The sequence below is a fragment of the Mustelus asterias genome, chromosome 26 (genome assembly GCF_964213995.1).
Source record: "Mustelus asterias chromosome 26, sMusAst1.hap1.1, whole genome shotgun sequence".
NCBI classification, from domain to species: Eukaryota; Metazoa; Chordata; class Chondrichthyes; order Carcharhiniformes; family Triakidae; genus Mustelus; species Mustelus asterias.
Genome location: NC_135826.1, coordinates 50,072,755 through 50,100,240, shown reverse-complemented (window position 1 = coordinate 50,100,240; position 27,486 = coordinate 50,072,755). Strand labels below are relative to the sequence as shown.

General features: G+C 46.1%; 1 protein-coding gene across 1 annotated transcript in view; it reads right to left on the bottom strand.

Annotated features, from left to right (window-relative positions):
* LOC144479772 (calcium/calmodulin-dependent protein kinase type IV-like) overlaps positions 1-27,486 on the bottom strand; it is a 192,058-nt gene that overhangs the window by 32,151 nt on the left and 132,421 nt on the right. The window contains exon 6 of the mRNA XM_078198812.1: positions 4,868-4,958. Coding sequence (XP_078054938.1) covers positions 4,868-4,958 — 91 coding nt within the window. The remainder of the gene's footprint in view (positions 1-4,867; positions 4,959-27,486) is intronic.

The window sequence follows — 27,486 nt, the reverse complement described above, 5'->3', positions numbered from 1 at the left end:
ATTCCTAAAGTGTCCAACTCCACTATCACAGCAGGCAGTCCATTCCACATCCCAACCACTCTCTGAGTAAAGAACCTACCTCGTCCATCCTTCCTATATCTTCCACCACGAACCTTATAGTTATGCCCCCTTGTAACAGCTACATCCACCCGAGGAAATAGTCTCTGAACGTCCATTCTATCTATCCCCCTCATCATCTTATAAACCTCGATTAAGTCGCCTCTCAACCTCCTCCACTCTAAAGAGAAAAGCCCTAGCTCCCTCAACCTTTCCTCATAAGACCTACCCTCCACACCAGGCAGCATCCTGGTAAATCTCCTTTGCACTCTTTCCAGTGCTTCCACATCCTTCTTATAGTGAGGTGACCTGAACTGCACACAATATTCCAAATGTGATCTCACCAAGGTCCTGTACAGTTGCAGCATAACCCCATGGCTCTTAAACTCAAACCCCCTGTTAATAAATGCTAACACACTATAGGCCTTCTTCACAGCTCTATCCACTTGAGTGGCAACCTTCAGAGATCTGTGGATATGAACCCCAAAATCGCTCTGTTCCTCCACATTCCTCAGAACCCTACCTTTGACCCTGTAATCCGCATTCAAATTTGTCCTACCAAAATGAATCACCTCGCACTTATCAGGGTTAAACTTCATCTGCCATTTTTCGGCCCAGCTCTGCGTCCTATCAATGTCTCTTTGCAGCCTACAATGGCCCTCCACCTCATCCACTACTCCACCAATCTTGGTGTCATCCGCAAATTTACTGATCCACCCTTCTGCCCCCTCCTCCAAGTCATTTATAAAAATCACAAATAGCAGAGGACCCAGCACTGACCCTTGTGGTACACCGCTGGCAACTGGTCTCCAGTCTGAAAATTTTCCATCCATCACCACCCTCTGTCTTCTATGAGATCGCCAGTTACATATCCAATCGGCCAAGTTTCCCTCTATCCCATACCTCCTTACTTTCTTCATGAGCCGACCATGGGGGACCTTATCAAACGCCTTACTAAAATCCATGTATATGACATCAACTGCTCTACCTTCATCGACACACTTAGTTACCTCCTCAAAAAATTCAATCAAATTTGTGAGGCAAGACTCACCCTTCACGAATCCATGTTGACTATCCCGGATTAAGCTGCATCTTTCTAAATGGTCATAAATCCTATCCCTCAGGACCTTTTCCATTAACTTACTGACCACCGAAGTAAGACTAACCGACCCATAATTACCGGGGTCATTCCTATTTCCTTTCTTGAACAGAGGAACAACATTCGCCACTTTCCAGTCCTCTGGCACTATCCCCGTGGACAGTGAGGACCCAAAGATCAAAGCCAAAGACTTTGCAATCTCATCCCTTGCTTCCCAAAGAATCCTAGGATATATCTCATCTGGCCCAGGGGACTTATCGACCTTCAGGTTTTTCAAAATTGCTAATACATCTTCCCTCAGAACATCTGCCTCCTCCAGCCTATCAGCCTGTATCACACTCTCATCCTCAAAAACATGGCCCCTCTCCTTGGTGAACACTGAAGAGAAGTATTCATTCATCGCCTCTCCTATCTCTTCTGAATCCATGCACAAGTTCCCACTACTGTCCTTGACCGGCCCCAACCTCACCCGGGTCATTCTTTTATTCCTCACATAAGAGTAAAAAGCCTTGGGGTTTTCCTTGATCCGACCCACCAAGGACTTCTCATGCCCCCTCCTAGCTCTCCTAAGCCCTTCTTTCAGCTCATTCCTTGCTAACTTGTAACCCTCAATGGACCCAACTGAACCTTGTTTTCTCATCCTTACATACGCTTCCTTCTCCCTCTTGACAAGACATTCAACCTCTTTTGTGAACCATGGTTCCCTCACTCGGCCATTTCCTCCCTGCCTGACAGGGACATACCAATCAAGGACACGCAGTATTTGTTCCTTGAACAAGCTCCACTTTTCATTTGTGCCTTTCCCTGACAGTTTCTGTTCCCATCTTATGCTCCGTAATTCTTGCCTAATCGCATCATAATTACCCCTCCCCCAATTATAAACCTTGCCCTGCCGTACGGCCCTATCCATCTCCATTGCAATAACGAAAGACACTGAATTGTGGTCACTATCTCCAAAGTGCTCTCCCACAAACAAATCTAACACTTGGCCCGGTTCATTTCCCAGTACCAAGTCCAATGTGGCCCCACCTCTTGTCGGCCTATCCACATATTGTGTCAGGAAACCCTCCTGCTCACACTGTACAAAAACTGCCTCATCCGAACGATTCGGCCTATAAAGGTTCCAATCAATATTTGGAAAGTTAAAGTCCCCCATGACAACCACCCTGTGACCTCCACACCTATCCATAATCTGCTTTGCAATTTCTTCCTCCACATCTCTATTACTATCTGGGGGCCTATAGACAACTCCTAACAACATGACCACTCCTTTCCTATTTCTAACTTCAGCCCAAATTACCTCAGTGTGCAGATCCCCCTCGAACTGCCTTTCTGCAGCCGTTAAACTATCCTTGATTAACAATGCTACTCCACCACCTCTTTTACCACCTTCCCTACTCACTTGGAAGAAAGAATCTACACAGGCTGAAAGCCTGAAATAAAAACTGAAACTACTGGAACTACACAGCAGGTTGTTCTATTCCGGAAAAGCAAAAACACTTTGGGCGGGATTCTCTGGCTTCCGAGCTGCGTATTTCTCAGTGGCAGGAGGCGGCGTGCCCTTGGCTGGCGGTGGGATTCTCTGGTCTTGCTGCTGTCAATGGGATTTCCCATTGATGTCACTCTATGCCACCAGGAAACCTGCAAGTGGCAGTGTGCTGCCAGTGAGACCATGGAATTCTGCTGGACTGAACGGCCAGAGAATTCCGGTCTTTGGGTAAAACCCAAAAGCTAATTTTCTCAGTTGTAGATCGTACACATTGGAAAATTAGACCTTTTTCAGAATATCAGAGAAGTGAGAAAGGAGTCTTTAGCCAAAACATTAGCTTGCCTTCTCTTTTCAAATGCTCCCTATAATGTTTTATATTTGTATTTAAATAGAATGGAAGTGTTTTCAGCAAATATTCAATGGATTTAGTCCCCTTGATGGGGGTTCCTCCTGCTCCACCAGTCTGGGGAGCCCGTGGGAGCTCCATGCTGGTGTCAACATGATTTAACCTGGCCAACGTTGGTCCTTCCTTGGGATTTAGGATCCTGAGGGGGGGGGGGGGGGGGGAGGTGGGAATTCTGCTCCCTCGGGGGGGGCAGAGAAATCTGAGGCTGGGCAGGTCTCCATTGCTGGCAGTGCTACTGGAAGCAGTGGCTGCTGCTGGTAATGGTCCGATGCCCAGTCTTCAGAATGCCACTGGATCCCAGGGCACAGGTGAGCGGGGCAGGAGGTTTGGAGACAAGGGCAGACATGGGGATGGCTTTCAGGAGACCCTGGCTTCCAAATGCCTGGTCAGGCGGAAAGTGCAATGGCAGGAAGATAACAGAATCCCTCGCCACGAGGGATGTATTAAATTCTGCTTGTTTACTCCGTTTCTCTCCACAGATACTTCCAGACCTGCCGAGTCTTTCCAGAATTTTCTGTTTTTATTGCAATATTTTACTTTTGTTTTCCTAATGACTTAGTAGGTTCCAGTCAGTGTGGCGCAGGAAGTCTCAGATTTGATACTGGCTTATGTTGAATCATATAAGTTCAGTTGATGCAGTATAATGAACACGTCAGTTAGCCACAATGTCCCAGGACCAAGAGGTTATTCCTGATTATTTTCCAATGAATTCTGCTCGGAAGTGTGCACATATGCACGGGGATGTTTTGCTGCAATTGTACAGGGCATTGGTGAGGCCACACCTGGAGTACTGTGTGCAGTTTTGGTGTCCTTATCTGAGGAAGGATGTCCTTGCTACAGAGGGAGCACAGCGACGGTTTACCAGGCTGATTCCTGGGATGGCAGGTCTGTCATATGAGGAGAGACTAAGTCGGTTAGGATTATATTCACTGGAGTTAGAAGAGTGAGAGGGGATCTCATAGAAACATATAAAATTCTCACAGGGTTAGACAGGGTAGATTCAGTAAGAATGTTCCCACTGGTGGGTGAGTCCAGAACTAGGGATCATAGTTTGAGGATAAGGGGTAAACCTTTTAGAACTGAGGTTAGGAGAAATCTCTTCACCCAGAGGGTGGTGAATGTGTGGAATTCGCTACCACCGAATGTAGTTGAGGCCAAAACGTTGTCTGAATTTCAAGAAGAAATTAGATATAGCTCTTGGGGCTAAAGGGATCAAGGGATATGGGGGGAAAGGGGGGATCAAGATACTGAATTCGCTGATCAGCCATGATCAAGATGAATGGCGGAGCAGGCTCGAAGGGCCGAATGGCCTACCCCTACCTCTAGTATCTATGTTTCTATGAATGGACATGATGTGGAGATGCCGGCGTTGGACTGGGGTAAACACAGTAAGAAGTCTAACAACACCAGGTTAAAGTCCAACAGGTTTATTTGGTAGCAAAAGCCACTGGCTTTTGCTACCAAATAAACCTGTTGGACTTTAACCTGGTGTTCTATGAATGGAACCAGAATTGATATTTGCTCCGATGCCTTCCATGGTTGAACATAATACTGTCACTCAATGCCTTAGCTCACAATGAAAAATGGTGTCTTGGCCGAGATACAGAATTTAAAAAAATAATACACTTGTTAAACATGAACGAAAATTTCCTCGCTGCCATGGTTACCAAAATTGTACACCCACTCTTAATAAATATGTTCATAGTCTTGCTGTGCATCGAGCAAAGAGGAAATCTTCCACCGTATCGCTAAGGAATTTTATAGTTTCACCCAAATTCTAAGGCAAACCTTTAATTACTTGTACAATGAGCCTTACCTATTTTCAGTGGTGCCTCTGATGACAGATCTGCATATAGGAGATTTTCTGGTTTGAGATCTCGATGGACCACTCCATTCTCATGCAAATACTGAAAGGATTTTGAGAACGAAATCAGCATTTCACGTCAACAAAGCAACAATCTCCTAATTTTGCGTTTGAAAGGCTTTTGGTCAACTGCTACTGCTCTTTGTTTCCGACCATTTAGTAAATTGCAGTCTCTTCTGCATGATGTGGAGGCGCTGGGGTTGGACTGGGGGTGGGCACGGTGAGGAGTCTCACAACACCAGGTTAAAGTCCCAACAGGTTTATTTGGAATCATGAGCTTTCGGAGTGCTGCTCCTTCATCAGGTGAGCCACTCATCTGATGAAGGAGCAGCACTCCAAAAGCTCGTGAGTTCAAATAAACCTGCTGGACTTTAACCCTGGTGTTGTGAGACTTCTGACTGTTTTCTGCTCGAAGCAGTTGTACAAGGACCCAGTGGTTACCAGTATTAAGGTTTCATGGATTACATTATAGATGAGTTTTCCTGCAGCGGAAAATTTAACAATGGTTGAAAATTACAAATGGGACTTTAAAACATTCAGCTTCTGAGAAGTCACGAATGCAATATTTGATTTGATTTGATTTATTATTGTCACACGTATTGGGATACAATGAAAAATATTGTTTCTTGCACGCTATACAAAGCATACCATACATAGAGAAGAAAAGGAGAGGGTGCAGAACATAGTGTTGCAGTCAATAGCTAGGGTGTAGAGAAAGATCAGCTTAATACGAGGTAGGTCCATTCAAAAGTTTGACAGCAGCAGGGAAGAATCTGTTTTTGAGTCGGTTGGTACGTGACCGCAGACTTTTGTATCTTTTTCCCGACGGAAGAAGGTGGAAGAGTGTAAGTCTGGGGTGAAGACTTCTCTTAAGATAACCCGTGCTAAGATTATTTTTTCCTTTGTGTTTTTGGGATCACCATTCATCTACATATCAATAAACTCTTTGCTTCATGGGGACTGATTTGGAGTGATCTGCACACGGGCAGGACAGATCGGGCACAGTGAACATCAAGGTCAGACAGGTTGGAAGACATACTTGATTTTGCTACGTTACTGCTGTGCTTGGGTGATCCAATGTATTCAGTGGCAGACTTTAGGGGTGGCAATGGTGTAGTGGTATTGTCGCTGGACTAGTAATCCAGGGTAATGTTCTGAGATCCAGGGTTTGAATCCCACCATGGCAGATGGTGAAATTTGAATTCAATAAAAAATCTGTAATCAAAATAGAAGTCCACTGATGACCATGAAACCATTGTTGATTGTCGTAAAAACCTATCTGGTTCACTAATGTCCTTTAGGGAAGGAAATCTGTCATCCTTACTTGGTCTGGCCTACATGTGACACTTGATGCACAACAATATGGTTGACTCTCAAATGCCCTCAGGGATGGACAATAAAAGCTGGTCCAGCCAGCAATACCCACATCCCATGAACAAATAATAAAAAGAGCCAGGACCACCACTGGTCCCCTTCCCACCACACCTCACTACCTCCAATCCCTCTTTGTAGTGTTTTGTCATTTTTTTTCATTCGGGGACGTGGACGTCGCTGGCTGGGCCAGCATTTATTGCCCATCCCTAATTGCCTGAGGGCAGTTGAGAGTCAACCACATTGCTGTGGCTCTGGAGTCACATGTAGGCCAGACAATGTAAGGATGGCAGATTTCAAAGAAACATAGAAAATAGAAGCAGGAGTAGGCCATTCAGCCCTTCGAGCCTGCTCCACCATTCATTTTGATCATTGCTGATCATTGAATTCAATATCCTGATCCCTCCTTCCCCCATATCCCTTGATTCCTTTAGCCCCAAGAGCTATATTTAATTTCTTATTGAAATCACACAACGTTTTGGCCTCAATTACTTTCTGTGGTAGTGAATTTCACACATTCACCACCATCTGGATAAAGAAATTTCTCCTCACCTCAGTTCTAAAAGGTTTACCCCTTATCTTCAAACTCTGACCCCTAGTTCTGGACTCCCTCACATTGAGAACATTCTTCCTGAATCTACCCTGTCTAACCCTGTTAGAATTTTATAAGTTTCTATGAGGTCCCCTCTCACTCTTCTAAACTCCAGTGAATATAATCCTAACCGACTTAGTCTCTCCTCATATGACAGACCTGCCATCCCAGGAATCAGCCTGGTAAACCTTCGCTGTACACCCTCTATAGCAAGGACATCCTGCCTCAGATAAGGACACCAAAACTGCACACAATATTCCAGATATGGCCTCACCAACATCCTATACAATTGCAGCAAAACATCCCTATCCCTACACTCAAATCCTCTCGCCATGAAGGCCAATGTACCATTTGCCTTCTTTACTGCCTGCTGTACCTGCTCGCTTACTTTCAGCGACTGATGCATGAGGACTCCAAGGTCTCGTTGAGTATCTACCTCACTCAATTTACACCCATTCAAGTAATAATCTGTCTTCCTATTATTGCTAGCAAAGTGGATAACCTCACATTTATCCACATTATAGTGCATCTGCCATGCAGATGCCCACACATTCAGCCTGTCCAAATCACGCTGAAGCATCTCTACATCCTCCTCACAGCTCAACCTCCCACCTAACTTTGTATCATCTGCAAATCTGGAGATAATACATTCAGTTTCCTCTTCCAAATTATTAATATATAATGTGAACAGTTGGGGCCCGAGCACAGATTCCTGCGGAACCCCACTAGTCACTGCCAATCAGAAAAAGACGCACTTACGACAACTCTTTGCTTCCTATCTGCTAACCAGCTTTCTAACCATTTCAACATTTCCTTCCCTAAAGGACATTAGTGAATCAGATGGGTTTTTCCGACAATCCACAATGGTTTCATGGTCATCAGTAGCTTCTTAATTCCAGATATTTTTTATTGAATTCAAATTCCACCATCTGCCATGGCAGGATTCGAACACAGGTTCCCAGAACATTAGCAGAGTTTTTGGATAATAGTCCAGCAATAATACCACTAGGCCATCACCTCCCTCCCCATTACATGGGGCTGCAAGTGTTCCACAATTTGGCTATTTTATTCATAAAATAGGAAGTCAGTGGCCTGGATTATAGACCAACACCTATTAGAGTAACTGCTTGATGCCATTTAAAATTTTTCTGCCTGAAGCCTTCAGAAAGAGGAGACATTATGGGGGCGATTTTCTGGCTCCATTTGCGGTGGAAGCAAATCCTGTTATGGCTGGAAGCTCTCGCGAGAGTTTGCCCTGGGGAGAACCAGAATGAGATCTTCCCGACCCGCCGCTGGCAACATCATCGGGTGACCTGATTACCCATGGATGAACATACATTTAAATTTTCAAAAATGTCTTCACGCCATTGTTTCTGGGTTTGCCATATATCTGCCAGTGGGAATCACTACTAGTTTCCTTGATAACCACGCCAGACACACGAAGGCCAGTATAGTTTCTGGGTGGTTAGGGGCGTGGCAGGCCAGACCTGGCACCCTGGCAGGTTGACACCGCCAGCGAGGGGGCCTTTAGGGGGTAGGGCCTATAGGGGTGGGGCAAACCCGTAGCGGGAGTTTGCTTAATTTGGAGCCCTGATGCCCGTGATTGGGGGTGGGGGAATGGATGCCCTGAAGATCCGATGCCGACGAATGGGGGTTGGAGGGGGGGGGTTAATTTGAGATCGGGGCACTGCCGGCCTTGCTGGTGTCTTAAGGCTCTGTCCCTTGAAATGATGGCGTGAATCACGTCCCCTGCTTTAATATGGCAAAGTGAGAGATACTCATGAGATCTGGAGAGAAAACCTGCCTGTTGTACACCTGAGTATACAAGCTGGTTTTCAGACAGAACCTGACACTTTGCCACTTTATGGGAGAATTACATCCTCTGACTTTGTAGATCCACAGCTATTCTGGCTTCTGCTCAAATTTTGGTGGAAGCCCACAGGAATCGCTAGAGATCTGGCCTTCTCACTGAGTGGCGTTCCCTTCACCAGGTTTCCCATACCTTTGATATTCATAATGATAAGGTTTATGGAGTTGTTGCCTCATGTCATCCAATATCTGCTGAACCACTGGTGATTGTGAGGCCTGCTGGAAACAAGGTCTATGTGCACCCCAACCAGCAGTCTTTAAACGTACTAATGGAGGCCACCATTAAAGAGGGAATGTAAAAAAATACACATGCATCTGGCAGCCCTTACTTGACTCCCTCCCAATAGTATTCATTTCTGGTCACTTTCCTTCCCGAATACATCCCCTCCTGATCACATTATGTGCTCACAAAAGCAAAGTTCTATGTAAATTGCTGCCATTGGGAGAGGAGCAGGGTATGAGGAAACTAGAAAAACATCAGCTTCTCAGCACAGTAATCTTCAGAAAAGTCACTGATAAATGTCTAGGGTGATGCTCAGTTGAATCTCCATGTCATTCTTACATATTAGGGCAAAGTAACAGCCAATTCACCTGAACTGGAGTGAGTTTAGACAATAGCTCCAACTATTAGCTCACAACATTTTTGTCAGGACCATTTGTGCTTATGGCCATAACGGAAGAGAAATACTTATAAAAGCTGCACTGAATCATTTGGAACAAGAAAAGCTAATTTTTGTATTCTTAGCTATTAAGACAGAGCACCAACAGGAAATGTCAAGAGACAGGGACATCTCTGATGAAACTTTGCCTCTAAAAACGTATTTGCTACGTTTCTTGTGCAGGATCTGTTGTAGCAGTTTTTTTTTATTATCGGACTCGTTCTGTCTGTATACAGCAGCACTGTGTTGTTCCTGCAGCAGCATAATTGGTCTTAATCGCTACAATGTTTGCTTTAATCTGGACTAATGCAGGGCTCTGTTATTTTGTGTTTTCTCCTGGGATATTGCAGAGTAGGGCTTGATTAGATTGATTGACAGGTAAGGTCGTATGACTGGGTATAGCTAGATTTCCACAGAAAATTCAAGGCGGTCTGTTTTTTTGGGGGATCTTTAGAGAGAGTTCTCTTTCTCTGTATCTCTTGCTCTGTCTGAAGTGGAGACTGGAATTTGCCAAGAAATAAACCTCTTACTCAGAAACTTTGCTGTTGGGGGGGTGGAGCTTTTTTTGCTGCTTGAGAATTAGTAGACAAGTATCTGCCTGGATCACTCTCCAGAGATGTTAAAAGGCCAGAAATTGAATATCCATGTAAGCATATTTTTTTTTGTGTTAACTGGTTCTATGGGATTTATGTCTATGGGGGAATACCGCTACATTGGAATAATAGAGATAGCGAGCTGTTAAGAATTATATTTTGGCATGTATTTTCATTGGTAAAAGTTATGTTAATTTTTTTTGTTATATTCTAACAGGTTCTTAAATAAAGTTTGTTTTGATGAAAGCTTCCCAGTGGGTCACTGGAATCATACCTGGAGTGAAACACCTTATGCTCATCTTAATGCCAAAATCAAATGTAAAAGTTGGGGTCTAGGCTAACTTCATAAAATACCGTGGAGTTTCTGATCTCATCACATCACATCAAAAGCAGATAAACAGAAAGAGAGCAAAGACAAACAATGCCTCTGATGAACAATAATGAATTAGAACTGAAGATTCTATGAGCAGTTCCGAGTGCCACAATAAAACTGATAGAAAGTTTCCAGGAGATGTGTTTACACCTTGCAAACTGAGACCCTGCCTTTAGTGACATTGGAAACAAATACAGTGTGCAAGGGATCTCCTGGTTCCTGGTATTCTACAGGAAGAGGGGAAATGTCTTCCGCTTATCATGTCACAGACAACATTGTCAATACAACAAGAATGTTTCCTATAGAAAAATTGTAAGTATGCTTGAAAAACATTTGCTCGAAATTCTGATTAAGGACAAGTTACATTTATGTTGTTGGTAACATTACTGACCAGAGGAAATCATCATTTCCAGGTTGTTCTAGTAAAAATAATTTGCTTTTGGGGCCTGATTTTAATTCTGTACAAGTGTAATTTTGTACAATTCTGTATTGTAAATTGCATTAAGGCAGACAAATCCCCGGGGCCAGATGGAATCTATTCTAGGTTATGGTGGGAGGCAAGGGGAGAAATAGTTAAACTAAACTTTATTTATTAGTCACAAGTAGGCTTACATTAATGCTGCAAATGAAGTTACTGTGAAAATCCCCTAGTCACCACACTCCGGCGCCTGTTTGGGTACACTGAGGGAGAATTTAGCATGGCCAATGCATGTAAGCAGCACGTCTTTTTGACTGTGGGAGGAAATCGGGGCACCTGGAGGAAACCCACGCAGACACGGGGAGAACGTGCAGATTCCACATGGACAGTGACCCAAGCCGGGAATCGAACCTGGGTCCCTGGCACTGTGAGGCAGCAGTGCTAACCACTGTGCCCACCGTGACAATCGTTGGGGACTTAACAGATAATGTTGTTCCCTTGTTTAAGAAAGGAAGCAGGGATAATCCAGGAAATTGTAGACTGGTGAGCTTGAAGTCAGTGGTGTGGAAGCTTTTGGAGAAGATACTGAGGGACAGGATATATGCAAATTTGGAAGAAAATGGACTCGTTCGTGACAGGCGGCATGGTTTTGTACGGGGAAGGTCATGTCTCACCAACTCGACTGAGTTTTTTGAAGAGGGGTGACAAAAATAATTGATGAGGGAAGGGCTGTGGATGTATTATATGGACTTTAGTAAGATGTTTGACAAGTGCTTACATGGCAGACTGGTACAAAAACTAAAATTAGATGGGATTCGGGGTGGGCTGGCTAGATGGATACAGAACTAATTTGGCTATAGAAGACAGGGAGTAGCGTTGGAAGGTGTCTTTCAGAATGGAGATCTATAGCTAGTAGTGTTCCGCAGGGATCAGTGCTGGGACCTCTGTGGTTTGCAGTATATATCAATGATCTGGAGGAAAATGTGGGTAGTCTGATAAGTAAATTTGTGGATGATACGAAGATTGGCTGAGTTGCTGATAGTGCCGGGGATTGTCAGAGGATACAACAGGATATAGATAGAGTGGAGACTTGGGCACTGAAATGTCAGATGAAGTTTAATCCAGACAAATGTGAGGTGATGCATTTTGGTGGGTCAAACCTATGTGTGAATTATATTGTAAATGAACTCTTAGGAATATTAACATACAGAGTATCTGGGCATGCAAGTCCACAGTTCCCTAAAAGTGGCCAAGGTGATGAATAAGGCATATAACATGCTTGCCTTCATCAGCTGGGGTACTGAGTACAAGAGTTGGGAAATGATTTTGCAGGTATATGAAACCGTTAGGTTGCATTTGGATTATTGCGTGCCGTTCTGGTCGCCACACTACCAGAAGGATGTGGAAGCTTTGGAGAGAAGTGTTAAGAAGGTTCACCAGGATGTTGCCTGGTCTCGAGGATGTTGACTTATGAAGAGAGGTTGAATAAACTGGGATTTTTCTCCACTCCGCTTTTAATAATCTCCCTTGTGCTAAAGTCTACTCATCTCCCCAGCTTCTAATCCTACTTTGGAGTGAACTCGACTCCCCATGTGCAATACCCCAGGAGACCAATTAGCATGCCGAATAACCCATCTGAAAAAGTCTCTGAACTCTGAATCTTCAGTAATTGCCTCCATTTCCATTGTGCCAAGGAGCCCACACAAATCTCATTGTTTAGCTGTGAAACTCAGGCTTTTGAGCATGCCAGCTACACTGAGTATTTGTCAATATGACACTTAATCACAGCAGCATCTGTCAACTTCCAAAATTATACAGTAAGACAAGAGCTTGAGCCAATTTCTTTAAGAGGAGATGGTTTCTCTGAAGTAATCTCTGGCCAGATATTTGCAAGGGCAGTCAGAAATGGTACAAAGATCTTGCTGTTCAAAAAAAAAGGATTGAATTTGTTAAAATAACATTTAAAATACCTCGATATTCTGAATTCTGTGTTTGCATATTCTCTTTAGGTTCGCTTTGCCTCTCCAATTAACAGTTGCTTAGCAACACCCTGCATTGTCCAGCAGACATAAAAGCTGGGATGTGAAATGTAGAGTTCTCTGCATCTTTGAGGTTTCTGATATTTTATAATCGAAAATATTTGCAAGCATAGTTTTTTTCTGTGACCAAATAACTAGTTTACAATTATGAAAAGCCCACCCTCAATAAATATACCATTTCAACAGTTTATCCTATTCTAGAATCATAGAATTATACAGTGCAGAATATGCCCTTCGACCCATCGAGTCTGCACCAACATGCGAGAAACAACTGAACTCCCACCTCAACCCATTTACAAGCACTTGGCCCATAGCCTTGAATGTTATGGCGTACTCATCCAGGTTCTTTTTAAAGGATGTGAAGCAACTCACCTCTACCACCCTCCCAGTCATATAAAAAAGAGTAACAAGAGGCCACCCTTGAAAACTACCTGTTTGCCCCCATCTTGTCCCTTCATTGAGCCCTTTTACTGCTACACCTGGGGCTAAAATTCTTTTCATCTGTGACTCTCATTTTTTACTCTGATTACCTCATCAGGAGCTTGTGGGGTTTTTGGCTGGGACACATCAGTAGAGACCTCAAAGACAATACTTCTCCCTCTTGAAGGACCTGATACCAGTACCATTACATTTCCAATACTTACCAGGTCCAGATCTGAAGCTGTCTCCTGTGCTGATGTCGGTGTACTGGGATGAGAGTACAAAGCTGGGTGGGAAGGTGAGCTGTGAGGAGGATGCAGCAGTGCTTCAGTGTGATTCGGACCAGCTGAATGAGTGGGCAAACGCATGCCAGATGCAGTATAATGTGGATAAATGTGAAGTTATCCACTTTGGTAGCAAAAACAGGAAGATAGATTGTTATGGCACAGTGGGTGGCACAGTGGTTAGCACTGCTGCTTCACAGCCCCAGGGACCTGAGTTCGATTCCCGACTTGTGTCACTGTCTATGCGACTGCTGCACGTTCTCCCCGTGTCAGCATGGGTTTCCTCCGGGTGCTCCGATTTCCTCCCACAGTCCATAAGATGTGCCAGTTAGTTGCATTGGTGAGGCCGCAGCTGGAATACTGTGTGCAGTATTGGTCCCCTTATTTGTGGAAGGATATATTGGCCTTGGAGGGAGTGCAGAGAAGGTTCACCAGGTTGATACCAGAGATGAGGGGTGTTGATTATGAGGAGAGACTGAGCAGATTGGGTTTGTACTCGTTGGAATTTAGAAGGCTGAGGGGGGATCTTATAGAGACCTATAAGATAATGAAGGGGCTGGATAGGGTAGAGGTGGAGAGATTCTTTCCACTTAGAAAGGAAACTAGAACTAGAGGGCACAGCCTCAAAATAAAGGGGGGTCAGTTTAGGACAGAGTTGAGGAGGAACCTCTTCTCTCAGAGGGTGGTGAATCTCTGGAATTCTCTGCCCACTGAAGTGGTGGAGGCTACCTCGTTGAATATGTTTAAATCACGGATAGATGGATTCCTGATCGGTAAGGGAATTAGGGGTTATAGGGATCAGGCGGGTAAGTGGAACTGATCCACACCACTGCAGGGAAGTCCATTGTCAACTTGTCCGACTACACACTTCAACCAGATGAAATCGAAGTTCTCAGCCGAGGGCTTAATTTTTGCCCCACCACCAAAATAGACCCCATCAGTCTCGCAGCAGACACAGAGGAATTCATCAGGCGAATGAGGCTGCGGGAGTTCTTCCACAAAACCCAAGAGGCCAACAACGAACACAATGAGACAGCCAATGAACCGGAACAGCCGACAGAGAGATCCGCAGTGCATCCGAAGAGGAAAGAGTCGAATTGGACTCCTCCGGAAGGCCGCTGCCCTCGACTTGACATGTATGCCCAAGCCGTCAGGAGGTGCGTCAACACCAAATTCATCAGCCGCACTCACAAGACAGCCCCGAACATCACCCAAGCACAACGTAACGCCATCCACGCTCTCAGGACCAACCGCAACATTGTCATCAAACCAGCAGACAAAGGAGGGGCCATCGTCATACTGAACAGAACAGATTACTGCAAAGAAGTGTACCGACAACTCAACAACGAGGAACACTACAGACAGTTACCTGCAGATCCAACCAAAGAACACACCCGTCAACTCAACACTCTGATCAAGACCTTTGGTCCGGACCTTCAGAACACCCTCCGTGCTCTCATCCCACGTTATCCCCGCATTGGAGATCTCTACTGCCTCCCGAAGATACACAAGGCAAACACACCCGGCCGTCCCATCGTATCGGGCAATGGGACCCTGTGCGAGAACCTCTCCGGCTATGTCGAGGGCATCCTGAAACCCATTGTACGAAGAACCCCCAGCTTTTGTCGCGACACGACGGACTTCCTACGGAAACTCGGCACACATGGAGCAGTTGAACCAGGAGCGCTCCTCGTCACAATGGATGTCTCGGCACTCTACATCAGCATCCACCATGACGATGGCATTGCTGCAACGGCCTCAGTGCTCAGCGCCAACAACTGCCAGTTTCCAGATGCAATTTTACATCTCATCCGCTTCATCCTGGACCACAATATCTTCACCTTGAACAACCAGTTCTTCATCCAGACACACGGAACAGCCATGGGGACCAAATTCGCACCTCAATATGCCAACATCTTCATGCACAGGTTCGAACAAGACTTCTTCACCGCACGGGACCTTCAACCGATGCTATACACTAGATACATCGATGACATTTTCTTCCTTTGGACTCATGGTAAACAATCACTGAAACAACTCTATGATGACATCAACAAGTTCCATCCCACCATCAGACTCACCATAGACTACTCTCCGGAATCGGTTGCATTCTTGGACACACGCATCTCCATTAAGGACGGTCACCTCAGCACCTCACCGTACCGCAAGCCCACGGATAACCTCACGATGCTCCACTTCTCCAGCTTCCACCCTAAACATGTTAAAGAAGCCATCCCCTACGGACAAGCCCTCCGTATCCACAGGATCTGCTCGGATGAGGAGGATCGCAACAGACACCTCCAGACACTGAAAGATGCCCTCATAAGAACAGGATATGGCGCTCGACTCATTGATCAACAGTTCCGACGCGCCACAGCGAAAAACCGCACCGACCTCCTCAGAAGACAAACACGGGACACAGTGGACAGAGCACCCTTCGTTGTCTAGTACTTCCCCGGAGCAGAGAAGCTACGGCATCTCCTCCAGAGCCTTCAACATGTCATTGATGAAGACGAACATCTCGCCAAGACCATCTCCACACCCCCACTTCTTGCCTTCAAACAACCGCACAACCTCAAACAGACCATTGTCCGCAGCAAACTACCCAGCCTTCAGGACAACAGTGACCATGACACCACACAACCCTGCCACAGCAACCTCTGCAAGACGTGCCGGATCATCGACACAGATGCCATCATCTCACGTGAGAACACCATCCACCAGGTACACGGTACATACTCTTGCAATTCGGCCAACGCTGTCTACCTGATACGCTGCAAGAAAGGATGGCCCGAGGCATGGTACATTGGGGAAACTATGCAGACGCTGCGACAACGGATGAATGAACACCGCTCGACAATCACCAGGCAAGACTGTTCTCTTCCTGTTGGGGAGCACTTCAGCGGTCACGGGTATTCGGCCTCTGATATTCGGGTAAGCGTTCTCCAAGGCGGCCTTTGCGACACACGACAGCGCAGAGTCGCTGAGCAGAAACTGATAGCCAAGTTCCGCACACACGAGGACGGCCTCAACCGGGATATTGGGTTCATGTCACACTATTTGTAACCCCCACAGTTGCCTGGACCTGCAGAGTTTCACTGGCAAAAGAGATGGGGGAGATACTAAATGGTTTTTTTGCATCCGTATTTACTGAGGAAACGGGCATGGAGTCTACGGAAAAAGGGCAAACTGGTAGGGAGGCCATGGAACCTTTACAGATTAAAGGGGAGGAGGTGCTCGCTGTCTTGAGGCAAATCAGAGTGGATAAATCCCCAGGACCGGACAGGGTATTCCCACGGACCTTGAGGGAAGCTAGTGTTGAACTTGCAGGGGCCCTGGCAGACATATTTAAAATGTCAGTATTCACGGGAGAGGTGCCAGCTGATTGGAGGGTGGCTCATGTTGTTCCGTTGTTTAAAAAAGGTTCCAAAAGAAATCCGGGAAATTATCGGCCAGTAAGTTTGACGTCGGTGGTGGGCAAGTTATTGGAAGGTGTGATAAGGGATAGGATCTACAAATATTTGGATAGACAGGGACTTATTAGGGAGAGTCAACATGGCTTTGTGCGTGGTAGGTCATGTTTGACCAATCTATTAGAGTTTTTCGAGGAGCTTACCAGGAAAGTGGATGAAGGGAAGGCGGTGGATGTTGTCTACCTGGATTTCAGCAAGGCCTTTGACAAGGTCCCTCATGGGAGGTTAGTTAGGAAGGTTCAGTCACTAGGTATACATGGGGAGGTAGTAAATTGGATAAGACACTGGCTCAATGGAAGAAGCCAGAGAGTGGTTGTGGAGGATTGCTTCTCTGAGTGGAGGCCTGTGACTAGTGGTGTGCCGCAGGGATCGGTGTTGGGTCCATTGTTGTTTGTCATCTATATCAATGATCTGGATGATAATGTGGTAAATTGGATCAGCACGTTTGCTGATGATACAAAGATTGGAGGTGTAGTGGACAGTGAGGAAGGTTTTCAAAGCTTGCAGAGGGATTTGGACCAACTAGAAAAATGGGCTGAAAAATGGCAAATGGAATTTAACGCAGACAGGTGTGAGATATTGCACTTTGGAAGAACAAACCAAAGAAGAACGTACAGGGTAAATGGTAGGACTCTGAAGAGTGCAGTTGAACAGAGGGATCTGGGAATACAGGTACAGAATTCCCTAAAAGTGACGTCACAGGTGGATAGGGTCGTAAAGAGTGCCTTTGGTACATTGGCCTTTATAAATCGGAGTATCGAGTATAAAAGTTGGAGTGTTATGGTAAGGTTATATAAGGCATTAGTGAGGCCGAGTTTGGAGTATTGTGTACAGTTTTGGTCACCTAGTTACAGGAAGGATGTAAATAAGATTGAAAGAGTGCAGAGAAGGTTCACAAGGATGTTGCCGGGACTTGAGAAGCTGAGTTACAGAGAGAGATTGAATAGGTTGGGACTTTATTCCCTGGAGCGTAGAAGATTGAGGGGAGATTTGATAGAGGTGTATAAGATTTTGATGGGTATAGATAGAGTGAATGCAAGCAGGCTTTTTCCGCTGAGGCTAGGGGAGAAAAAAACCAGAGGGCATGGGTTAAGGGTGAAAGGAGAAAAGTTTAAAGGGAATATTAGGGGGGGCTTCTTCACGCAGAGAGTGATGGGAGTGTGGAATGAGCTGCTGGATAAAGTGGTAAATGCGGGGTCACTTTTAACATTTAAGAAAAACTTGGACGGGTTCATGGATGAGAGGGGTGTGGAGGGATATGGTCCAAGTGCAGGTCAGTGGGACTAGGCATAAAATGGTTCGGCACAGACAAGAAGGGCCAAAAGGTCTGTTTCTGAGCTGTAATTTTCTATGGTTTTATGGCTGTCTTGTCTGGAGACAATACACATCTTTTTAGCCTGTCTTGTTGCTCTCTCCACTCACATTGTTTTGTTTCTTAAAGACTTGATTAGTTGTAAGTATTCGCATTCCAACCATTATTCATGTCAATTGAGTTTGTGTCTTTATATGCTCTGTTTGTGAACAGAATTCCCACTCACCTGAAGAAGGGGCTTAGAGCTCCGAAAGCTTCTGTGGCTTTTGCTACCAAATAAACCTGTTGGACTTTAACCTGGTGTTGTTAAACTTCTTCCTGTATTTACCCCACTTCAGATCAGCCATGATCTTATTGAATGGCGGGGCAGGTTCGAGGGGCGAGATGGCCTACTCCTACTCCTATTTCTTATGTTTTTATGTTCTTATTGGCCATGCTAAATTCTCTCTCGGTGTATCCGAACAGGTACCGGAGTCTGGCGACTAGGGGATTTTCACCGTCTATTCATTGCAGTGTGAATGTAAGTCTACTTGTGAGACTAATAAATAAACTTAAAACTTTACTGCATTAAAGGTGCTAAATAAATGAAATTTGTTGTTGATATTGTTGTTGCTCCGGATATTTGATTCCACTGTAGTCACAAATTCTGTGGCAGATGGGGATTATTTTAGGGGTTTAATTTTACAAATGACTTAATCCATTCCTCAAGTTATTTTTATGGTGCATCATTGGCCCTTGACTGCAATCGGGAACAGCTGTGTTGAGATGCTGTCTTGCGTATTTCATGCCACTGATTTTAATTCTACATATGCAGAGGAGGAGGACAAATCAATTACAGTGTGTGAGAGAATTCTGAAACCCAGTAAATAAATTAACAAATATTCTGGGCCAGATTTCCACTCCCGGCAGAACTGGAAAAGTTACCAACTCCGCACACCTGACTCGGGGGAAAAAGCATCTTGAATCTTCAGATTTTCATAGCGGGGGTGTTAACAGGAGTCATAAGAACATAAGAACTAGGAGCAGGAGTAGGCCATCTGGCCCCTCGAGCCTGCTCCGCCATTCAATAAGATCATGGCTGATCTTTTTGTGGACTCAGTTCCACTTACCCGCCCGCTCACCATAACCTTTAATTCCTTTACTGTTCAAAAACTTATCTATCCTTGCCTTAAAAACATTCAATGAGGTAGCCTCAATTGCTTCATTGGGCAGGGAATTCCGCAGATTCACAACCCTTTGTGTGAAGAAGTTCCTCCTCAACTCAGTCCTAAATCTGCTTCCCCTTATTTTGAGGCCATGCCCCCTAGTTCTAGTTTCACCCGCCAGTGGAAACAACTTCTCTGCTTCCATCTTATCTATTCCCTTCATAATCTTATATGTTTCTATAAGATCACCCCTCATTCTTCTGAATTCCAGTGAGCATAGCCCCAGTCTACTCAGTCTCTCCTCATAAGCCAACTCTCTCAACTCCGGAATCAATCTAGTACATCTCCTCTGCACCCCTCCAGTGCCAGTATATCCTTTCTCAAGTAAGGAGACCAAAACTGTACACCGTATTCTAGGTGTGGCCTCACCAGAGTTGGCACCTCCGCATCTCGAAACAGTCTGGAGACAGCCAGAGGGGCTTGCAGATATGGAGGTGGGCTGCTTAAATAGCCTGACTTAATGCTTTGAGACTTCATTCCAGTTGCAAACATAACAATAAAATCAAAGACTGTCCTCAAGCCCATCATCCCCCATACACATCCCATTCCCCACCCATGCCAAATCATGTCATCATATACACCCATCCACCACAATGGCACCTCATTCCCTCCATGTCAATCTTTGCCCTTCTGTTCAACCCCATAGCCCTTTTGTGCCCCTATTGCAAATTAATGCCAACTATGCTTCTCTATCCATCCCTGGGCTTTTACAGCTCCTGTGACAACGCAATGCCAGCTTATGTGAACCTATGCCCCCTCTCCTTCCCGTGGACCATTAAAGCCCCTGTACCAATTTAGAGCAAAATTAATCTCTTTCACCCTTTGCCCTTACACCCTCTCTGCGAATTCATGCAGTATCGACTATGGACTAACCTAAGGAGCCATAATGAGATGGAATAATGTTCTAAGTATGTATTGAGAGATTGACTGAATTGTTTATTTATTTAATTAGTCAGCTAGTGTGTGTTTTTTTTTTGGCCTTTACTTTTGTAGTAGTATTTTAAGTTTAAAGTGAAAACTGGAAGTGGGCTGCTAAGGAGTCTGGGAAGAGTTTTTATTTTAACTTTAAAAGTCAGTTACCTGGGAAGTTCCCCCTCATTGTTCCACTGGAGCAAGCTGAGAGGGAGTGATTGGAGGCAGCAGTGCTGGTGAGAGATTGATTGAATTGTTTATTTATTTAATTAGTCAGCGAGTGTGTGTTTTTTTTTGGCCTTTACTTTTGTAGTAGTATTTTAAGTTTAAAGTGAAAACTGGAAGTGGGCTGCTAAGGAATCTGGGAAGGGTTTTTTAAGCACGCGAAGTATAAAAGTTAGGCTGCAGTATACAGCGGGCAGCGTCGAGAGTGGGCAGTGGAGTGCGTGGGAAGCAGAGTGTGAGCTATAAGGCTTTGGCTCACAGGGCTTAGGCAGAAAGGGCGAGCAGGGGTGAGTTTAATTCATTTCTGCTGTTTCTACCTGGTACTGGCAAGGTATCTAGAGGGGATGGGTGTGCAGGCAGTGCTATGTTCCTCTTGCACTATGTTTGAGGTGAGGGATGACGACAGTGTCCCTGCTGATTACACCTGTGGGAAGTGCACCCATCTGCAGCTCCTCCAAAACCGTGTTAGGGAACTGGAGCTGGAGTTGGATGAACTTAGGATCATTAGGGACGCAGAGGTGGCCATAGACAGAAGCTTTAGGGATACAGCTACTCCGAGGAATGAAAACAGATGGGTGACGGTGAGAGGGGCTGGGAGGAAGCAGTCCGTGCAGGGATCCCCGGTGATCGTTCCCCTTAGCAACAAGTATTCCGCTTTGGATACGGTTGAGGGGGATGACATACCAGTGGTGAGCCGCAGTGAGAGGATCTCCAGCACTGTGTCCGTCTCTGTGGCTCGGGAGGGTAAGGGGCAGAGCGGGAGGGCAATAGTTATTGGGGACTCGTTAGTTAGAGGGATAGATAGGAGGTTCTGTGGCAGCAAAAGAGACTCACGGATGGTATGTTGCCTACCGGATGCCAAGGTCCGTGACGTCTCAGACCGTGTTTTCCGGATTCTGAAGGGGGAGGGGAAACAGTCACAAGTCGTGGTACACATTGGTACCAATGACATAGGTAAGAGAAGGGACGGGGATTTAAAGCAGGAATTTCTGGAGCTGGGCTGGAAGCTGAGAGCCAAGACGAAACATGTGGTCATCTCTGGTACATTGCCGGTGCCACGTGATAGCGAGTTGAGGAACAGGGAGAGAGTGCAGTTAAACATGTGGTTGCAGGGATGGTGTAGGAGGGAGGGTTTCAGATACGTGGATCATTGGAACACATTCTGGGGAAGGTGGGAACTGTACAAACAGGACGGGGTGCACCTGAACCAGAGGGGCACCAATATCCTAGGAGGGAAATTTGCTACGGCTCTTCAGGGGGGTTTAAACTAATTTGTCAGGGGAGTGGGAAAAGGAGTTGTAGTCCAGAGGTCAGTGAGGGTGGTGAGGTATTGGGGAAGGTATCAGGGTCAAGGGTGGGTACCGGTAGACAGGAAGGTGGGTTGAAGTGTGTCTACTTCAATGCAAGGAGCATCCGGAACAAGGTAGATGAACTTGGGGTGTGGATTGGTACTTGGGACTACGATGTTGTGGCCATTACAGAGACGTGGGTAGAACAAGGAAAGGAATGGTTGTTGGACGTTCCGGGGTGTAGATGTTTCACTAAGTGTAGGGAAGCTGGTAAAAGAGGTGGAGGAGTGGCATTGTTAATCAAGAATAGTTTAACGGCTGCGGAAAGGCACTTCGAGGGGGATCTGCACACTGAGGTAATATGGGCTGAGGTTAGAAATAGGAAAGGAGCGGTCACGTTGTTAGGAGTTTACTATAGGCCCCCAAATAGTAATAGAGATGTGGAGGAAGAAATTGCTAAGCAGATTATGGATATGCGTGGGGGTCACAGGGTAGTTGTCATGGGGGACTTTAACTTTCCAAATATTGTTTGGAACCTTTGTAGGTCAAATAGTTCGGATGGGGCAGTTTTTGTGCAGTGTGTGCAGGAGGGTTTCCTGACACAATATGTGGATAGGCCGACAAGAGGTGAGGCCACATTGGATTTGGTACTGGGAAATGAACCGGGCCAAGTGTTAGATTTGGTTGTGGGAGAGCACTTTGGAGATAGTGACCACAATTCGGTGTCTTTTGTTATTGCAATGGAGAGGGAAAGGGCCGTACGGCAGGGCAAGGTTTACAATTGGGGGAGAGGTAATTATGATGCGATTAGGCAAGAATTAGGGGGCATAAGTTGGGAACAGAAACTGTCAGGGAAAGGAACTAATGAAAAGTGGAACTTTTTCAAGGAACAAATACTGGGTGTCCTTGATAGGTATGTCCCTGTCAGGCAGGGAGGAAATGGCCGAGTGAGGGAACCATGGTTCACGAAAGAGGTGGAATGTCTTGTGAGGAGGAAGAGGGAAGCTTATGTAGGGATGAGGAAACAAGGTTCAGATGGCTCGATTGAGGGTTACAAGTTGGCAAGGAATGAGCTGAAAAAGGGGCTTAGGAGAGCTAGGAGGGGACACGAGAAGTCCTTGGCGGGTCGGATCAAGGAAAACCCCAAGGCTTTTTACTCTTGTGTGAGGAATAAAAGAATGACCAGGGTGAGGTTAGGGCCGGTCAAGTACAGTAGTGGGAACTTGTGTATGGAGTCAGTAGAGATAGGCGAGGTGATGAATGAATACTTTTCTTCAGTGTTCACCAAGGAGAGGGGCCATGTTTTTGAGGAAGAGAAGGTGTTACAGGCTAATAGGCTGGAGGAAATAGATGTTCGGAGGGAGGATGTCCTGGCAGTTTTGAATAAACTGAAGGTCGATAAGTCCCCTGGGCCTGATGAAATGTATCCGAGGATTCTTTGGGAGGCAAGGGATGAGATTGCAGAGCCTTTGGCTTTGATCTTTGGGTCCTCGCTGTCCACGGGGATGGTGCCAGAGGACTGGAGAATGGCGAATGTTGTTCCTCTGTTTAAGAAAGGGAATAGAAATGACCCTGGTAATTATAGACCGGTTAGTCTTACTTCGGTGGTTGGTAAATTGATGGAAAAGGTCCTTAGAGATGGGATTTACGACCATTTAGAAAGATGCGGATTAATCCGGGATAGTCAGCACGGATTCGTGAAGGGCAAGTCGTGCCTCACAAATTTGATAGAATTTTTTGAGGAGCTAACTAAGTGTGTTGATGAAGGTAGGGCAGTTGATGTCATATACATGGATTTTAGTAAGTCGTTTGATAAGGTCCCCCATGGTCGGCTTATGATGAAAGTGAGGAGGTGTGGGATAGAGGGAAAATTGGCCGGTTGGATAGATAACTGGCTGTCTGATCGAAGACAGAGGGTGGTGGTGGATGGAAAATTTTCGGATTGGAGGCAGGTTGCTAGCGGAGTGCCGCAGGGATCAGTGCTTGGTCCTCTGCTCTTTGTGATTTTTATTAATGACTTAGAGGAGGGGGCTGAAGGGTGGATCAGTAAATTTGCTGATGACACCAAGATTGGTGGAGTAGTGGATGAACATAAGAACATAAGAAATAGGAGCAGGAGTAGGCCATCTGGCCCTTCGAGGTGGAGGGCTGTTGCAGGCTGCAAAGAGACATAGATAGGATGCAAAGCTGGGCTGAAAAATGGCAAATGGAGTTTAACCCTGATAAATGTGAGGTGATTCATTTTGGTAGAACTAATTTAAATGTGGATTACAGGGTCAAAGGTAGGGTTCTGAAGACTGTGGGGGAACAGAGAGATCTTGGGGTCCATATCCACAGATCTCTAAAGGTTGCCACTCAAGTGGATAGAGCTGTGAAGAAGGCCTATAGTGTGCTAGCTTTTCTTAACAGGGGGTTGGAGTTTAAGAGCCGTGGGGTTATGCTGCAACTGTACAGGACCTTGGTGAGACCACATTTGGAATATTGTGTGCAGTTCTGGTCACCTCACTATAAGAAGGATGTGGAAGCGCTGGAAAGAGTGCAGAGGAGATTTACCAGGATGCTGCCTGGTTTGGAGGTTTAGGTCTTATGAGGAAAGGTTGAGGGAGCCAGGGCTGTTCTCTCTGGAGCGGAGGAGGCTGAGGGGAGACTTAATAGAGGTTTATAAAATGATGAAGGGGATAGATAGAGTGAACGTTCAAAGACTATTTCCTCGGGTGGATGGCGCTATTACAAGGGGGCATAACTATAGGGTTCGTGGTGGGAGATACAGGAAGGATATCAGAGGTAGGTTCTTTACGCAGAGAATGGTTGGGCTGTGGAATGGACTGCCTGCAGTGATAGTGGAGTCAGACACTTTAGGAACATTGAAGCGGTTATTGGATAGGCACATGGAGCACACCAGGATGATAGGGAGTGGGATAGCTTGATCTTGGTTTCAGATAAAGCTTGGCACAACATCGTGGGCCGAAGGGCCTGTTCTGTGCTGTACTGTTCTATGTTCTATGTTATTATAGACGTCACATTGTAAAAAAATAAAAACTCACTCAATACATTTAAATTCTTTTAAGTACTCAATCCCTTGCAAAACAAACACTTCCTTCAAGTATTTAATCCCTTACAAAGATAAACATTTAAATTCATATCCCCACAACAAAGACCTTGGGTGGGATTTTACAAGAAAAAGTGTCCAGCTGGCATAAAATTGGGAGAGTTGCAGATCCATATTTTGGGTGAGTTTTTATGCCCAGTTTTGTGCACATAGTGCAGGAAAAAATGGGCTAGTCTGTTTCTAGCTACTGCAGGCAGTGGGCGGGGCTTTATTCACCAGCTCGCAGCAGAGGGAGCTATTGCACATGTGCAGACCTCTGTGGCTGCACATGTGAAATTCCAACAGCAGAGGCCTGACAGAGAGAGGTCGCGAGTCTGACACTGCCTGAAAAATGTAGCCCCCCTCTGCCCAGACCGATCATGCCCCCCTTACCCCACCAATTGTGATGCAGAACGTAGCGGGCCCCTCCCTCCCCCACCAATCTGATACAGAGTGCGCTGCATCCCCCGCCCCCTTCTTCCATGGTCTGGCCGCCCTGGCCTGACCCCACCCTCTCTAGACCATGCCCCTCCAGGCCCTGCCCCCTTCACGCCCCACCCCATACACCCTTCAGGCCCCGCTCCATAACCCCTTCAGGCCCTGCCCCCATAGGCCCCACCCCCTTGCACTGCCCAGTGGGCACTGCCAATGTGCCAGGCTGGCACCGCCAGGCTGGCACTGCCCAAGAGGCACCCCCCCTTGCCCTCAGCCTCTCTGGGGACCTAAATGGCAAGGGCGACACGACTGGCCCCGGTTTGTGGGGAGCAGGTATTTTCCTCTCCCAGCAAGGCCATAAAGACAAGTGAGCCCAGACGATTGAGCGCCAGGCTTGCTAATGCCATGTAAAATCAGCAATATAATAAATCTAAATAATTTATTCTGCCTCTCGCCAGAAATAGGCGAGGGGCTGACCTCGCCGGAAATCCAGTTCCGGTAAAATCACAAGAGCAGAGAGATCGGGTGCAATCCTGATTTCTCGGTTCTCACGCGATTTTACCAGCTCGCTCCGTCCTTATAACCATTTGTAACTGTCTAACAGTGAACTTACAGGCCTCCTCCCACTGTTTAATATGATAAGTCATAGCTCCAATCCCATTCAGGCTCCGCCCCACTCAGGCCCCACCCGCATGGCACTGCCCTGGCACAGTTATGGTGCTCAGTAGGCAGTGCCAGGGTGCTGGTGGGCACTGTCAGGCTCGCAATACCCCGGGGGCGCTGCCTGGCCCTGTCCCAACCACCCAGGGGCTTCAAAAGCCTCCAATGCCCCCAGAAAGGCCATCACGTCTGGTCTCCGCTGCTAAGGACCCGCTGTGATTCTCGGCGGTGAGGAGCTCGACTGGCAAGCAGGTAGGTTCAAATGATGCTGGACGTTGGAATTCAGGACTCACTAATGACATGCAAATCATGACATTAATGTTGAAATCGGCTTTGCGTCCTTTCTGGGCATGAAGCCAATTTCGGCGGCAAAACAGGGCTGGTATGATCGGGGGAACATAGAACATAGAACATAGAACATTACAGCGCAGAACAGGCCCTTCGGCCCACGATGTTGCACCGACCAGTTAAAAAAAAAACTGTGACCCTCCAACCTAAACCAATTTCTTTTCGTCCATGAACCTATCTACGGATCTCTTAAACGCCCCCAAACTAGGCGCATTTACTACTGATGCTGGCAGGGCATTCCAATCCCTCACCACCCTCTGGGTAAAGAACCTACCCCTGACATCGGTTCTATAACTACCCCCCCTCAATTTAAAGCCATGCCCCCTCGTGCTGGATTTCTCCATCAGAGGAAAAAGGCTATCACTATCCACCCTATCTAAACCTCTAATCATCTTATATGTTTCAATAAGATCCCCTCTTAGCCGCCGCCTTTCCAGCGAAAACAATCCCAAATCCCTCAGCCTCTCCTCATAGGATCTCCCCTCCATACCAGGCAACATCCTGGTAAACCTCCTCTGCACCCTCTCCAAAGCCTCCACATCCTTCCTGTAATGTGGGGACCAGAACTGCACACAGTACTCCAAGTGCGGCCGCACCAGAGTTGTGTACAGTTGCAACATAACGCTACGACTCCTAAATTCAATCCCCCTACCAATAAACGCCAAGACACCATATGCCTTCTTAACAACCTTATCTACTTGATTCCCAACTTTCAGGGATCTATGCACACATACACCTAGATCCCTCTGCTCCTCCACACTATTCAAAGTCCTCCCGTTAGCCCTATACTCAACACAACTGTTATTCCTACCAAAGTGAATTACCTCACACTTCTCCGCATTAAACTCCATCCGCCACCTCTCGGCCCAACTTTGCAACCTGTCTAAGTCTTCCTGCAAACTACGACACCCTTCCTCACTGTCTACCACACCACCGACTTTGGTGTCATCAGCAAATTTGCTAATCCACCCAACTATACCCTCATCCAGATCATTAATAAATATTA